General features: G+C 43.9%; 1 protein-coding gene across 1 annotated transcript; it reads right to left on the reverse strand.

Annotated features, from left to right (window-relative positions):
• Nucleotides 1-772: 772 nt before the first annotated feature.
• On the reverse strand, nt 773-10803 carry Pgrmc1 (progesterone receptor membrane component 1). Its single transcript, XM_070039837.1, has 3 exons — nt 10388-10803; nt 6417-6572; nt 773-2038 (listed from the first exon to the last, which is right to left on the reverse strand). The coding sequence occupies exons 1-3, from the start codon at nt 10710-10712 to the stop codon at nt 1935-1937; spliced, it is 585 nt and encodes a 194-aa protein (XP_069895938.1). The 5' UTR covers nt 10713-10803; the 3' UTR covers nt 773-1934.
• Nucleotides 10804-16988: the final 6185 nt, after the last annotated feature.

Consider the following 16988-nt stretch of genomic DNA (forward strand, 5'->3'; position numbering starts at 1 on the left):
AGTGGTAGAGTACTAGCCTTGAGTAAAAGAGCTCAGGGACAGTGCCCAGGAACTGAGTTCAAGCCCCAGTACTAGAACAAAAAAAAATCACTAAATTCATTTTTGTTTTTGACATGGTATTATAGTATTGTGTAGAGACTGGTCTCTAATTCATTATCTTCCTACTTCTGCCTCCAGATTACTGGGATTACAGATTCTTTTACTCACTTTTTTATTGTTATAAAGGTGATGTACAGAGAAAACTGGGTGCCACTGGCTCACACGTGTAATCCTAGCTACTAAGGAGGCTGAGATCTGAGGATTGCGGTTAAAAGCCAGCCCAAGCAGGAAAGTCCATGAGACTATCTCCAATTAACCACCAGAAAACTGGAAGTGATGCTGTGGTTGAAGTGGTAGAGTGCTTGCCTGGAGCTGAAGAGCTGAGGTACAGTGCCCAGGCCCAGAGTTCAAGCTCTATAACTGACCAAAAAAGATGGGGGGAGGGCGGGCAATTGAGCTAGGAACCAGTGGTTCATGCTTGTAATACTAGCTATTCAGGAGGCTGAGATCTGGAGAATTGAGGTTCAAGCCAGCTCGTGCAGAAAAATTCACTAGACTCCATTTCCCAACTAGCAAAAACCAGGGGTAAGCCAAGTACATGCAAGGTACTGAGTTCAGCTCCCCATGGGGAAAACCCCTTGTACCAGCACCAAAAAAAATAAAAGGCAATTGAATTTTAAGTGGTTAACATCATTTCTTAACAAAAAGAATGCAAACAAACCAATACACTATATACTGGGTAAATCCATTTTTATTAACTGCCTGAAACACTTCCATTTTTTCATTTGTTTTCTGATTTGAGGTAAAACCATTTAAACACAGCTAACAAGAAAATACAATGACTTTCACTACAGTTACAAGAGTATGAAACCTCACTAGTTGTTCATGTAATACTTTTACAAATTTATACAACTGTAGATCTACTTAAGCTAGGTTTAGTGTTAACCAAAACAGTATTAGCAGAGACCAAGACACTTGACTTACACTTTCGCAGTGGCTATAGCTTTGTAACAATGCTGCTACCTTTTGAATATACTTTAAAAACTACTTGGCTGATACCATGCACGGCAGAATCCCTCTTTAGGTATGCAGGTGAGCTCTGAGGACCTGTTCCTGTTCTCTGCCCCTTTCACATTTAATATTTTGTAAAACGACCAAATATCTGTGGCCTTACCATGGGCATTGGGAAGCCAGTGAGAAAAATCTCCTGCATGGATTTAGGGTTTTCCAAAGTTACATTTTGCAATGTTCAGATCTTGTTTTAATCTGAACTGTAGATGACTGTGTTTGGAAGGGCATCTGGGTGTCCACATGTGGACAAGGACAATGCAAAAGTCCACAAACAGAGCAAATATGTTTCCCCTAACTGAGCCCAGCATTGAGTTTTCATTTTGTTAACTGGATACCTCTCTTTAATCGATAGCTAAGCTTTTGGGACACTGCAGATTTGCTTTAGAGGTAGATAAAACAGAAATCATGCAGTTAAGTCAGTTATGGAAAAGGGATTTGTTGGTTTCAGAGAAAATCATGACTAGAAATTGACCCTGTTTCTTTTTTATACCAGTTTTGGGAAAATACCCAACCCAAGTCTTATCTGTACTCTCAGGCAAAAACAATAGAAAATTCAGCTTGTTCTAATTACAGATAGAAGAAAAACAGTCATTAAATGTTTGCATGACAGCGCTGTAGTTCACTTTCTGGTTTGGTGACACAAACATACCATGCATTTGAAAGACAAGTTCAATTTAACGGCGTCACTAGTGATGTTAATTTAAAAAATTGACAGCAAGTTCAACTGTTTCTAAGTATTGAAATCACCATGTTTTAAAGACAGACTGGAATGTTACAAATGATTCTGCAAAATACAAAAATAGATATGCCTCCCACTGAATGCTTCAATCATTTTTCCGAGCATTCTCATCTTTGGAATCCTCATCATCCGAGTACACAGTGGGCTCCTCCCCTTCCTTCAGCAGCTTGCCCACGTGATGGTACTTGACTAGAGGGAGAGAAGCAAACACCAATGGTCATTTTCAGGCTTTGTAAGGAATCAACTGCACTTTACCCTGAGGCATTTATTATGGGTGTACAATATGGTGAAGTGTTAGGCTTCTTGAAGGGATTTTAAGAGTTTTGTTGGAAGACAGAACAGGTAGCAATGCCTGACAATGAGCATTCAAGGTCCTGTGGGATTGAACGGATTTTGTTTATGAGGGTGTTGTATAGAAGAACAAGGACCTCATGATGAGTTGGGAAGGGTTGCAGAGTACATCATGAAGAATGCTATGCTTTAGCAAGTGGCTAGAAGGCTTTGCTGTTTCCAAGAAAATGAAAACAGCATGTTCAAAGGTACACCTATAAGATTCAATATTATCTGGGCAACAAGAAAGAGGAGGCCGGGAGCCAGTGGTTCAGGCCTATAATCCTAGCTACTCAGGAGGCTGAGATCTGAGGATGGTGGTTCTAAGCCAGCCCAGGCAGGAAAGTCCATGAGACTCTTATGTCCAATAAACCACTCAGAAAACTGGAAGTGGTGCTGTGGCTCAAGTGGTCGAGTGCTTGCCCTGAGGTGAAGAGCTCAGGGGCCCAGAATTCAAGCACCACAACCAACAACAGCAAGCAAGCAAGCGAGCGAGCATGAAAGAAAGAAAGGAAGACAGAGAGAGAGAGAGAGAGAGAGAGAGAGAGAGAGAGAGAGAGAGAGAGAGAGAGAGAGAGAGAGAGAGAGAGAAAGAGAGAAAGAGAAAGAGAGAAAGAGAAAGAGAGAAAGAGAAAGAGAAAGAAAGAGAGAGAAAGACAGAAAGAGAAGGAGTTGTCAGGAACAGAACTAGTTTTAGAAGTGGCAGGAGCTGGGAAGGTGGCTCAGTGGTAGAGCGCTTGCCTTGTATGCCTGAGGCCCTGGGTTCGACTCCTCAGTACCACATTAAGCAAAAAGAAAAAAGCCAGAAGTGGCACTGTGGCTCAAGTGGTAGAGCGTTAACTTTGAGCTGAAGAGCTGAGGGACAGCGCCCAGGCCCAGAGTTCAGGCCCCATGACTGGACCCCCCCCCCAAAAAAAAGGGGCTGGGAAGGTGGCTCAGTGGTAGAGCGCTTGCCTTGCATGCATGAGGCCCTGGGTTCGATTCCTCAGCACCACATAAGCAAAAAGAAAAAAAGCCGGAAGTGGCGCTGTGGCTCAAGTGGTAGAGCGCTAGCCTTGAGCTGAAGAGCTGAGGGACAGTGCCCAGGCCCAGAGTTCAAGACCCACAACCGACCAAAAAAAAAAAAAAAAAAGAAGTGGCAGGAAGTAAGTCTGGCTAGTCAGTGTGGGGACTATTATGAAAGACCTGAAAAGCCAGCCTGAGAAATGTGAACTTAACTTACAGGTTGCAAAGGGAGGTTTACGGGAGAAGGAATGACATGGCAAAATGGTGCTTGGGTAATAACGTTGTCACTGTGATACAGAGGGCAGATTTCCATGAGGGCAGGCTAGGAGCAGGGTGTAACCAGGAGGGAGATGAGTAGACAGATGTTAAAGGAGCCAAAACCTGTAGGAGGGTGGAGTCAATGGAAATTAAAGGAAAGGATAGAGACACTCTGAAAGAAAACTGGCAACATACATTAAAGAAGTGAAATCTGTCCACCCTAAATGAGGGTGGACCCAAATAAGGACTCTGTAAAAAGAGCCATTCTGGAGAGCCCACATGATAGATCCACAAAATGGATTGGAGCAGCAAAGGGAGCACTGCACTGGCCAGAAGCAGGTCCCAGGTGGGACCTGGTGGGAAGGTGGCTCAGTGGTAGAGCTCTTGCCTTGCATGCATGAGGCCCTGGGTTCGATTCCTCAGCACCACATAAACAGAAAAAGCCGGAAGTGGCGCTGTGACTAAAGTGGTAGAGCGCTAGCCATGAGCTGAAGAGCCGAGGGACAGTGCCCAGACTCAGCGTTCAGGCCCCACGACTGACAAAAAAAAAAAAAAAAAAAGAAGCACGTCCCTGGAACTCTTTTGAGAGAATCTAATCCATAAATTGTGGGGATGTACTGTAGGGAGAAAGGAAGGAGGGGCAAAGAGGAAATGAAGCAGTACTTAGAGAGGAGGAGGAACTTAGCAGCGGCTTGTTTTGATAGTGAAGGAACCATGGTTTAGTATGAAGATGTACCATGGTCTAGTAGGTGGAAAGGATAGCAAGAGACAATGTTTTCCCAGCATGGGAAAAAATCTACAGGTATTTCAAGCAGCCTGGAGATTGAAGAGTGCAAGCCAGAGTCGGCAAACTACACTATCGTAGCCAAACAAATGGCAGGGTTCTTGATCCATCAGAAGCCAAGAGGACCCAAGTCTCCTTTTGGAAAGGAGAGGAAGAGTAACCAACCTGCTACGCCAGGTAACAAGAGCTGCCTTTGTGTGAAATGGTTAGGGACAATGGGAACAAAGGGACAAAGGTCCTTGGAAGCTGGGACTGTACCAGCCAAATAAAAGCTGGGTGGTGCTGGGAAATCTATCTTAAAGGAAAGTGACAATGGCTCTGGAGTGTGGCAGCGATGTTCGGACAGGATTTGGAGCTGGTCTTAGTTGAAAGAGGGGGAAAATCACCAATTTTCTCCCTCCCATGAAAGCAAGCCTTAGAAGAGAAAGGTTCTCAAGTGACAAATTACAACTCATTAGTTTCCTACAGAGGAATACAAGCACAAAGGCATCCTTAGGATGCCACCTTAGTGACTATGTTAGGCAGCTGAATTACATTTTACTAATGGAAAAGATTTACCTTGAGACCTGAAAGATATGCTTTACCTGTCTGAGATGCAAATTTGAGTCACAGCTGTCTAATGATTAAACAAGAACTCTCCCTGAGGTCATCATAGTTTTCAAAGAAAATGATTGGATATAACCAAATGAGCATGTAATATTTAACTGGTTACAAAGAACAGCAAATAGAAAGCTTCATTTTCTTTTTTTTTTTTTCTGGTGGCCAAGAAGTTTGAACTCAGGGTCTTGTACTAGCTAGGCAGCTACTCTAACACCTGCATCAGGTGTTATTCCTCAGATAGGGCTCTGTACTTTTTGCTTGGGGCAAACCACAGAGTAGAGCTTTCCTATCTATGCCTCCCATGTGGCTTAAATTACAGGCGTAGTGCCTATGCTGGCCTTGAACTACAATCTTCCCAATCTTCATCTCCTGAATATCTAGGCTTGTAGGTGTGAATCACTGTGCTTAGCTGAAAAGAACATTTTAAATGAAAGAACCTTCCCTAAAGAAATGATCATTGGGGCTGGGAAGGTAGCTCAGAGGCAGAGCCCTTGCCTTGCATGCTCGAGGCCCTGGGTTTGATTCCTCAGCACCACATAAGCAAAAAGTCATGGCGCTGTGGCTCAAGTGGTAGAGCGCTAGCCTTGAGCTGAAGAGCTGAGGGACAGTGCCCAGGCCCAGAGTTCAGGCCCCACGACAGGACCCCCCCCCAAAAAAAAAAGATCATTGTTTTTACATACTTTTCACTCAAATCTGTAGCAGTCAATTATTGCTAAATTAACCCTTAGGCCTAATCAATCCTTTGGACTAAGGAAAGACAAAAAGCCAATTCACTGGATGCCAGTGGCTGGTGATTCTAGACTATCATGGGTCGAGGCCAGCCTGAGAGGAAAAGCTCACCAGACTCCATGTCCATCCTAGCCAGCAAAAAAGCAGGACTGGAAGTGTGACTCAAGTGGTAGAATGCCTGCCTAGAAGTCAATTCCCAAATCATAAGATTTGAATTTGACCCTTATTCTCTTCCCTTCTTGCCCCTCAAAGACCTCAGCCCACAACATAAGCCAGAAATAAATCTTTCCTTTTTTTTGCTTTCAAAAAATGCAGACATCATTGTTGCTGGGCAGATTCTAAACATCATTTGTCCATGAGGCCCACAGTTAGGTTCAATTAGATTGAAAGAGAAGCTGCTGTAAAGAATACAATTTCCCATTCTTCAGGAGGGATGTGGGTTGCTTTTCAATGGCAAGCTCTACAAGAGGCCTATAAGAGGCGGCTGAAGAAAAACCCCTTTTCCTGCAGCGAGGAGGGCCACTGTCCTTTCCCCTACACACCCAAATGCTAGTGTGGAATCTGCACAAACCTCTGCAAAAAAATTTAAGAAAGCAAAACCGGAAACACAAGTTTCTATAGAGAACAAGTTAAACATCAGTCTGCGATCACAGTAAGTGACTCAGCACTGCTATAATTTCTTTAGGCTGTGAACTTGATCTGTCAAAGATTTGGGAGCCTATCGAAGTGTACCTGAGCTTCAGGCTGCTTAGCAATACCTATTGTCCTACAGTGAACCCTCATGACTGGCAGAAATTTGATCTAAACACAATTTACAAAACAACAACAAAAAAACCCCAAGCAACAGCAAAACCAGCTTACAAGTGAACTGAGAGTCCCAATCACTCAGGGTCTCCTGCTGGGCAGGAGTGAGGTCAGAAAGGTCATCATACTCATCCTTCAGTGCTTCCTTATCCAGGCAAAAAGTGGCAAGGCCCCTGGAGGCATCCCGTCCGGCAAAGACCCCATACGGCCCCTCTTTAAAAACAAAATGAAACCAAGACAGATACTTGATTAGATAATACATTTATCCATGGTTCATATGTAGAAATAGCTTCCTTGCCATCAGCTTAACAAAGTCCTTTCTTTTCAGTATCAAATTCCATTCTCAACATGTGACAAGTGACACTTTGATCATTTATATAGGAGACACTAAAAGACACGTCATTAAAAGAGATAAAGTAAATAAAAATGCTGCACATTTTCAATCTCTCGTGAATTTCCAATAACTAATATAGAAGTTGTAAATAATTTTTTTGTGCTGATACTGGGGCTTGAACTCAGGGCCTGGGCACTGTCCCTTAGTTAGATTTTTTTTCCCTCAAGGGTGGTGCTTTACCACTTGGAGCCACAGCTCCACTTCCTAATTATTTCTGAGGTGCTAGAGGTGTTAAGGAATGATCTAAGATGATATAGTGTATGGGTTGGGGGTTAGAATTCAACACAAGGACTTTGAACCCAGAGGTTGGACTTTGAACCCAGAGGTTGGACTTTGAACCCAGAGGTTGGCTCAGTTCTAGGCACTCCAGGACCAAGCCAGTGAAAGTTATTGCTCCCTCTCCCTCACTGGGGTTTGAATTCGAGGCTGTTCACTTGCTAGGCTGGCATTCTACCACTTGAGCCATGCTCCCAGCCCAAGGTTAAGGTTTCTCAAGATAACCTCTACATGAAAACATTTCCTTATAAATGTACTCTGATATGTTTTAATGAGTCAAAGGTATCTTATTGGGATTTCTGGTTGCAAGATTCAATTAAACATTAACTTGTGGTATCTGTCTTAGAAATGCTAAGTATCAGTGGTTCAAATATCTGTCCACATATTACATAACTTTCACTGTCAATAAGTAAGAGCTAGCACAAAAAAGAGATCAGTTTCATCATTCTGGTTTCAGTGGGATTAAGCAGAAGATTGTGAAAATACCAAAGTTTTTACAGAAAAGGCTGAATCATGCTCCCAAATAATCTACAAAACTGAAGTTGCTATTATGGATGACAGTATACCAAACTTTCGCCTTAGAGAGCACTGAATCATTCTGTAGGCACTTAGAGTGGATGTTCAGACTTATTTAAATATTGCACAAGTAAATGAAAAGAATCTAGTGTACTTTAAACAATGTCTTGTTTTCCCTCAAGTAGTTTAGGTAACAACCCTGACATGAAAAAGTTTGTAGTTAACTATTTTACCACCTCAACCTCAAATCACTTTAAAAAAAAAAATTACATGATTTTTTTTTTGCAATGTTAGGGATGAAACCTAGATCCTCCTGCATGCTAGCCAAGTGTTGTACCAGAGTGCTATACTGGTCAGCCTATACAATTGAGTTATTAAATGAATTTAAGATCCCTCCTCCAGGGGCTGGGAAGGTGGCTCAGTGGTAGAGCCTTGCATGCCTGAGGCCCTGGGTTCAATTCCTCAGCACCACATAAGCAAAAAAGAAAAAAGCCAGAAGTGGCATTGTGGCTCAATTGGTAGAGCGCTAGCCTTGAGCTGAAGAGCTAAGGGACAGCGCCCAGGCCCAGAGTTCAGGCCCCACCAATGGACCCAAAAAAAAAAGATCCCTCCTCCAATGTTTGTTTTAAATTATCATTCCATGTTGCCTTTTCCACTAGAGAGGGTTAAGAAAATACCTCATGTTTCACAAATGTCCACTTCTAGTGGAAACAGAAGCACCAACTGCTTTTAAAATAGGTGGAATGCAGTGGTTTCTAGTCCTGGATTCCTTTAAGTGGATCTATACCTAGCAAACCTCACAAAAATCCTAACAGGCTCTGCAGGGTAAGCATTAGCAGTCTTTGGAAGACATATATTGTTTATCACAACGTCCACATTCCGTGACCAGTTTTGTGTGTGTTTGCTTGCTGCAACATTTCCAGTACCTAAAACAGTGCCTTGTGGAGTAAAATAGGCACTTGAATGACAAAAAAATTAGGACTTCTTTGTCATAGGAAATATTTTTTTCCATCACAATGTCACGTGTTCAAAAGTCCAAATGAAAACACTTTAGGAATTCTTTGTAATATGGAATATCCTTTCCATTACAACGTCATGTGTTCACAGGCCCACTCAATGGCAGTCAAGGGTACAGGTACAGTCTTAAAAGAGCTCACAATGAGCAAGACATTATTTTCTAAAGGGAAAACGAAGGCCCAGAGAGAACAATGCTCTGCAGCAGGTCACACAGCTTGGTCAGCAACCCCCAGAATAGAATGAAGGTTGTCTAATTCCCAGTTTTATGCTCTGTGCACAGACAGTCCTCTAGATGACTCTGCAAACCACAACCATATGACAATGCCATGTACACACATTTTGGCTACTTGCAGTTCCATGACTACAGAAAACATTATAAAATGTCCAAAAGGAAAAACTTAAGTGTGAGAATTCCTTAAGAACCTTGACACATCTGTTTTTTATTTAGTGGACTCCAGAGAGTTGAAGAGAAGCATGAATATGACTGGTGTGGTTTAAGCCTGGTCTTTTCTCTCTCAAACATTGAGTGTAAATACCTCCCCCCCCCCCCCCAGCTTCCAGTGTTTGGAAGAGTCCAGATTGGCATTGCTGAAATTTTTTCTTCCTTCACTACCAAGCACTGTACAAAGCAGGACTTTCCAAATCTGGCTGCTTCTCAAATTCACCTATGGAAACACATTAAAATGCAAATTTTAACCCTACCCTCAAAATTATCTGTGATTCAGCTGGTTAGGCCAGGAATCTGTATTTTTAAGTGCAGTAGGTAATGGTGATAGGCCATCAGAATTGCAAAAACCTCATCTCTAAGGATTCTCTTCTAGTAGCTTAGCAGCCATCCACGGATTCCATGTTCCCCCTCGGTGTGGCTTCCTGAAATTCCACATGCAGTAGCCCATCCCTTTTTGTTTCCTGTGATTCTCCCTTCCTCCATATTTTCTTGCGGGCGGGGGTGGGGGTGGGGGAGGGAGGGTTTCTAGTCCTTTCGCTCCTGCTATAAACTAAATACGGTTTTGTTTTGCCTATCAACTTGCTTCGTTCCCATTGTCCACCATATTCAACCCTAATCCATCATCAGGCAGTAATCTTTCCCCTATGGGCTGCTCTTGCTCACAGCCTTTCATAGCACGGGCACACACACATACCAAACATACATGTCAAACACATTCCCGACACACACCACATTCCAAGCGCGCAGAGCTTCACACACCCACATACACTGAACATGCACACACTGCGCATGCACACACATACACGCAGACACACAGCACTCTGCCACGCACAATGCTTCTTCTACCTGATGCTAATCCTAGTCTCTGCTTTCTTTCTCCCACACCCGCTCATTCCACCATGGCCGCTGCAGGCAGTGATCGGCTTCTCCTTCCTCCAGCCGCCCTCCCACCCCTCCCCGGAGACACCTTCCTTTCCTTTCCCGAACCCGATACCACCTCCTCTTTCCAGCCCCCCTCCCAACATACTACCTTCGAAAAACTCCCCCAAGGCTTGGCACTCGGGCATTCGAGCCTCGTGGCCCCGCCCACCCGTAGCTTCAGAGCCCGTGTTCCTGCAACCCCAAGCCAGTGCAGGTGGTGGTGGTAAATCTGCGTCCCCCCTCCCCTCCCCCCCGTCCTCCTCCCCCGTCCTCCCTCCTGCCCCAGGAACCACCCAGCCACAAACGCCAGATTTACCACCTTTTTCCCCCCTCCCCTGCGCGCCACCCCCTCGCTCCCTTCAGGGGTGCCCTGGATCCCCCCCCTTTTTCCCCATCCGCCACCACCCCGGCCTCCAGCCCTCCCCTTACCTCCCCCCCACCACGCTGCCACCATACCCGGCCCGTAGAACTTGCGGCCTTTGGTCACGTCGAACACCTTGCCGTTGATGGCCATAAGTATGCGTGGTTCCTGAACACCGTCGAAGCGTCGCAGCTCGGCCGGGGTGAAGTCGCGGCGTTTGAGGCGGGGCAGTGGGGGCGGCTCGTCGTCGTCGTCGCTGCCGGCCCCCGCCTGGTCTCCGCGCACAATCTTGTAGAGCAGGAAGATGCAGAGGCCCAGCAGCAGCAGGTTGAGTGGCGATGTGAAAATCTCGTGCAACAGTCCGCCGCCCTCCAGCTCGCTCGGGTCAGCGCCTGTCGCCACCACATCCTCGGCAGCCATGATCTCAGGAAATGTTGGGCCCGGCTAAGCAAGGCTCCGGAACTCGCTGCTTTCTCCTCCCTCTCCGCGAACGAGTGGCGCTCCCAGCTCCGCCGCCGAGCGGGACTAGCTAGGGGAGGAGGCGGGGCGTGGAGGGGCGGAGCCTCCTCGAGACGCTCCACGTCCGGCCTTCCAACGGCCACCTAAACGCCCCGCCCTATTCGATTAGGCCTCCTGCTGGGTCTGACCGCCCCACTCTTAACCCCCACGTAGCCTTAGTGTCTCCGTTCCGCGCAGCCTACCCGCCCTAGCCTTCCTAGCTTTGGCGCTGAACCCTCCCCTCCCCATTTCTACCTGCGGGGCCACTGCCTCAGCCCCAAGCCAACCTTGTCCCAACATCATCTAACCCAGACACCTACTTATTCTTGCTTCCCCCACACCCCTACTCCTGCCGCTGCAGCCACACCGACCTGAGCCTTGGCATTCAGAGCCCCACCTGATGAACGCCAAAAAACTGGACTCCATTTTTCTTGCTTCAGATTTATCATCGCTCATATCAAAGACCCTCATTTCGCCTTCGCTGCCACCCTGTGTTATTGCTTATGACTAGAAAGTGTCTTAACATATAAAGAATTCATTTACTTCAACTCCGTTTTCCACCTTAAAGACACTTTGGGAAGTCGAATTTGTTCTGTGATGAAATCTGCTCCACACGCCTTGCCTTGTGGCAGATAGCTGGGAAGGAGGTAGGGATACCATCCCTGCTGTAGGTGTGTCAATTCTCAGTAACTGGGGTTCAGATCAACCAATGTAGATTTAAAAAAACAAACACAGCTTAAACCTTAAGCAGAACACTAGTGGCTCACACCTGTAATCCTACTATTTAAGAGGCTGAGATCTGAGGATCAAAGTTTGAAGCCAACCTGGGCAGTAAAGTCTATGAGACTCTTATGTCCAATTAACCACTAAAAAGCTAGAGCTGGAGGTATGGCTCAAGTGGTGGAACATGACACCCTGAGTTCAGGCACTTACTTCAGTCCCCCCTCTCCCCTGTACACACTCTCTCTCTCTTTCTCTCTCTCTCTCTCTCTCTCTCTCTCTCTCTCTCTCTCTCTCTCTCTCTCTCTCTCTCTCTCTCTCTCTCTCTCACACACACACACACACACACACACACACATTTTGGCAACTGATTTGGTTTGATTAGTCACAAGGTATCAGCAAGCCATGCATTCTCTCTCTCTTTTTACAACCCAAAACACTTTTGCATTTTTCGTTTTCTTTTCTTTGCAGGTGTTGGGACTTGAACTGAGGGCCTCAAGCTCTCTCTTATTTTTCCCTCAAGGCTTGGCACCCAGTTTGAAACTACAATTTAAACTCAGGGCCTGTGCTAGCTAGGCCAGCATTCTTCTACTTAAGCCAAGTCTCCAACAAGTGACATTCTCTTGTTGAGTTTCTTTTTTTTTTTTCTTCAAGAAATTTCATTTAATTAACCATTTTGGTGCCAGTCCTTAGGTTTAAACGGAGGGCCTAGACTCTGTCACTGAGCCTTTTGCTCAAGGACAGCATTCTTGCACAAACCTAGCATTCTACCACTTGAATCACAGTGCCACTTCCAGCTTTTTGGTGTTTAATTGGAGAGGAGTCTCACAAATTTTCCTGCCTAAGCTGTCTTTGAACTGCCATCATCAGATCTCAGCTCCCTAAGAGACTAGGATTACAGGCATGAGCCACCAGCACCCAGTTGTTTACTTTTAATCTCAGAAAAATGTCCCAAATTTGTTTGTTTGGCAGCACTCTTTTATTTGAAGTCTGCTTTGCCACTCTTGGCAATTACAATAGTCCTGAACTGGAGCTCAGAGAAAGGCTGAAGTTTTAGACAGATTCTAGGCTTGCTTCCTACTTTTCCTAGATATTTCATCTGGCCTCTGATATGCTAACCTCTGCACAGCAACAGGCCTGTAGAGAGCTAGGATTGCCTCTACCCTTAAGAGACTTGTTGCGGCAGCTTTTTATTGTGTTGGGGGAGGGGGGAGAGTGGAAAGAAGGATAGAGAGACAGGAAAAATAATTAAACCCAATCCAGGCACACATCTGCAGCCCAGAGCAGTACTTTTCCATCAAAAATTCTGTTCACTTGCTCATCTGCCTCCCAATGTGCAAGATACTTGGGGAGAAAATTACCTCAGAATTCAAAAATATTCTGGCAAAATTGTTTTTGTCCCTACCCACCCACCCCTATTTTAAAATCACTTGAAAATGTAACAAGTCAAACAATGGTTATATCAGGCCCACATAGGGTTGTTTTTCCCCCCAGAGCTAAATTTGGAATTAGCTAAACTGAACTCCTGACAGATCTTAATTCTAAACTCTTCAACTTAACCTCATTCGCGCCCCCTTTTCCACCCCTTCTCCACACACCTGTTTAAACAGCCAGCGGGACACAGGGCTCACCAAAGGAGCAGACTTGGGTAGAGAGATGGTGGCCAGGCTGGGACTGGGACTGCTGCTTCTGTGACTGCTCCCACCCATGCAGATTTATTCAAACCAAACAGTTGCACCATTTTCAACTAACTCCTCCCACAGTACCTCTGCTGTCCCACATTCAACTTTTCACCCACACCAGGGCAGAAGACAGTGCCCTGCAGTGGGCACCTGGTCTTCTCATGGTTTTGTTCTCTCTTCTACGTCTCTACTAGAGATTCAGGCCAAACAACATCTCTACTTGCCTATCTTTTCCACCCAAGCCAAATGGCAATGAGAAGTCCAACGTGGCAAGGATTCCACAGCTTATTTTCTGGACACCGAAAGGGTTGAGAATTCCACATTTGATTGGTTTGAAGAAGGGGCGAAAGGTTTGACAGGGGATGGGAGATGCCAATATTGAATCTGCTGGAGTTTCATCCAAAGTTAAGATGATTTCCTCAAATATGGATTAAGAAACAGGAACCCTTAAGTCTGCCTTGAAATACAACCATAGGTTGTGTCTGGAGATAAAGATGGACTATGGAATGGAGATTCCATTTTCTTCTTTTTTGTTCATTAAATACATAAGGCCATAAATCAATTAGATAACATGGAAAGCTTCCATCATTCTATTTATATGTACAAGAGCAGCAACTACCAGGTATTATGATGTCATGAGTGGATTGTTTCAGCAGTACTAATTTAATGGCCATATACTCAAGAAAAGTTTCACATTGTTAGGCTGTCATTGTTCTGAACACTTTTGTTGTTGGTGTTGTTGGTGTTTTCCTTCTCCTTTGTGACTTTGGATTGGACATTACATCCCAGCTTGTATGTATGTGCCAGGCCAATGATGGCTTGGAATCCACCCCAAATCTAAGCGTCATGAATATTATCCTTAGAAAGTAAAAAACAAAACACCCAAACTCTTCAACTTAAACATGATAGAACAAGTTCAAGCTTAGAGCACTCTGCTATGTCAGAATCCAACTATCCCTTCAAAAAAGAACTATGGTGGTTAATTGGACATGAGTCTCACAAGCTTTCCTGTCCAGGCTGGCCTTGAACTGAGATCCTCAGATCTCAGCCTCCTGAGTAGCTAAGATTACAGGTGGCTGTGACTCAAACTGGTAGAGCGGTACAGCTGGTCTTGAGCTCAGGGACAGCACCAAGGCCCTGAGCTCAAGCCTCTGAACACCACTGCCAACAAAAAAGAACTACGTACACATAAGACTTTTTTTGGTGGGGGTCCGTGTCCCTGGACTTGAATTCAGGACCTAGGCACTGTCACTAAACTTTTTTTCCCTCAAGTCCATAGCTCTACCACTGAAGCCACTGCTCCACTTCTGGATTTTTGGGGTTAAATGGAGAAGTCTCATGGACTTTTCCTGCCCAGTCTGGCTTCTAATCTAGAACTTCAGATCTCAGCCTCCTGAGTAGCCAGAAGTGCAGGTGTGCACCACAGCACCCTGCCAAGACATTTTTTTTTCACTGTTTAATATCAGTAAATCTTCATTTAAAAATAATTTTTGGCACATTTCAATTTAAAATATAGGCTGAAGTAGTTATATCTGGTATAAGCTCAGTTCACACTTTATCACCCCATTTAGCACATCCTTTTTTTCTGGAGAGTATCTTTTTCTTTTTTGTTTTAAAATTTTATTTTATTGTAAAAATGCTGTACAGAGGGGTTGCTGTTTTAAAACCAACTTGTAAAAATTATTTTATTTGCAACTAATAGGATAAAAGATGAATGTCTATTAAGAACTCATTTTAAATCATTAAAATTCTTGTAAAAATGGACAAAATATAAATAGGTAATTCAAGAGGTAATAGCAGCAGTGACTAAACACTGGGCACTGGTGTCTCACACTTGTAATACTAGCTACTCAGGAGGCTAAGATCTGAAGATCACAGTTTGAAACCAGCCCGGGGAAGAAAGCCTGTGAGACTTATCTCTGATTATCCACCAAGAAAGATGGAAGTGGAGCTGTGTTTCAAGTGGTAGAATGCTAGCCTTGAGTGAAATGTCCAGGGACAGCACCCAGGCCCTGAGTTCAAGCCCATGATTGGCGGGTGTTCTCTCTCTCTCTCTCTCTCTCTCTCTCTCTCTCTCTCTCTCTCTCTCTCTCTCTCTCTCTCACACACACACACACATACACACACACACATACACATACACACACACACACATACACACACGTTTACTATCCTCTATCACCTACCACTTTCTTATGGAAAAGATAATAAGAATGGGTAGGGTAAAATACACTGCTGGGGGGTAGATATCTGAATAAACTTATACCTATAAAATAATTTTTATTCATTTATCCCACTTATACAAATCCATCCCAAGGAAACATTTTGAATGTACACAGATTTCATTAATAAGATACTAATCACATTTTTTTGGTAGTACTGATGATTGAACTCCAGGCCTTGTGGTAAAACATTGTACCTCTTAGCCACACACCTCTGTCCCCTAGTCCTTTTGCTTTTTAGTTTGTTTTTTCAGATAAACTCCTTGTGCCTCTTGCCAGAACTGGCCTTGAGCCTCAATTCTTCTATCTATACTTCCCAAGAAGCTGATTACAGAGGTATTTCATCACCCTTAGGTTGTTATTAAGATAAAGCTCCTTACTTTTTTTTTCTTGGCTGGCCTTGAATTGAGATTCTCCTATCTCTAGATCATATACACAGGTTCAATTTTAATACAGAAAAACTGGAAATATCTCAAATGTCCAACTTTAAATATGATGGCTAGTTCATCTACTTGAATTGTGATAGAGGTTTATACTAGTCATACAGATATCATGACGGGAAATTGTTTACGTTTGAAACTTAGCAGAGAAAAACAGGATGCAAGCCAGGTGCCAGTGTCTCGTGCATGCAATTCTAGCTACTCAGAAGGCTGAGAGCTGAGCTTCTCTGTTGGAAACCAGCCCAGGCAGGAAAAGTCTGTGAGACTCATTAATCATCTCCAAAATACAGAAGTGGTTCAAGTGACAGAGTACTAACCTTGAGCAAAAGAAGCTCAGGGATAGGGTCCAGTCCCTGAGTTCAAGCCCTAGGACAGTATCAGTACCAGCACACACACACACACACACACACACACACACACACACACACACACACACACACATACACAAACTGAAAGTTATCCACATATACAGTTTGTTTTGTAAAGCTGGGAGAACTTTTAACTAATAAAATACTCATTTGCATTTTTCTAATAGAGAATGACACAGTGTTAAAACAAACCAAACAACCAGCTCTCCATCCACCTCACCCTTGATGGGATTTTTTTTGTTAAAGGTTAGAACATTCAAGCTGTGTAAAAGCCTCAGACAAAGTTCAATATTATTGAAAATAATGGTGGAACAAAAATAGATTTTCCAAAAATATCATCCTTTCAAGCCATCTATCAATAACCACTACCCTCTATGAGGTGTTCATTTCATATTTTGACAAGTACCAGAAACCTTATCTCAGTAAACATCATTTACATACTTCTTGAGTACTTTTTTTTAAAGGAAGACAAAACATCAAACTGGAAAAATACAGATGATAGTTAATGCCCTTCCCTTTACTTGTGATGTTCATTTCTCAAAGGTATTAAAACTGGGGGATTATTTGAATGGAATGCTAGGAGGAAAATCTGCCTTTCTTTTTTTCTTTCTTTCTTCTTCTTTTTTTTTTTTTTTTTTTTTTTTTTTTTTTTTGTTGGTCATGGGGCTTGAACTCTACGTAGGTGTTTTCCCTGAGCTCTTTTGCTCAAGGATGGCACTCTATCACTTTGATTCAGAGCTCCACTTCTGGTTTTTCTACTGGTTAA

The sequence above is a fragment of the Dipodomys merriami genome, unplaced genomic scaffold, assembly GCF_024711535.1.
Source record: "Dipodomys merriami isolate MVZ:Mamm:240054 unplaced genomic scaffold, mDipMer1.0.p SCAF_3, whole genome shotgun sequence".
Classification (NCBI taxonomy): Eukaryota; Metazoa; Chordata; class Mammalia; order Rodentia; family Heteromyidae; genus Dipodomys; species Dipodomys merriami.

Coding starts and splice junctions, on each gene's coding strand:
- Pgrmc1 (XM_070039837.1), bottom strand. CDS start 10,712: ATGGCTGCCGAGGATGTGGTGGCGACAGGCGCTGACCCGAGCGAGCTG. Junction 6,573..10,387: donor CCGCAAGTTCTACGGGCCGG/GTATGGTGGCAG, acceptor TTGTTTTTAAAG/AGGGGCCGTATGGGGTCTTT. Junction 2,039..6,416: donor TTGGGACTCTCAGTTCACTT/GTAAGCTGGTTT, acceptor CTCTCCCTCTAG/TCAAGTACCATCACGTGGGC.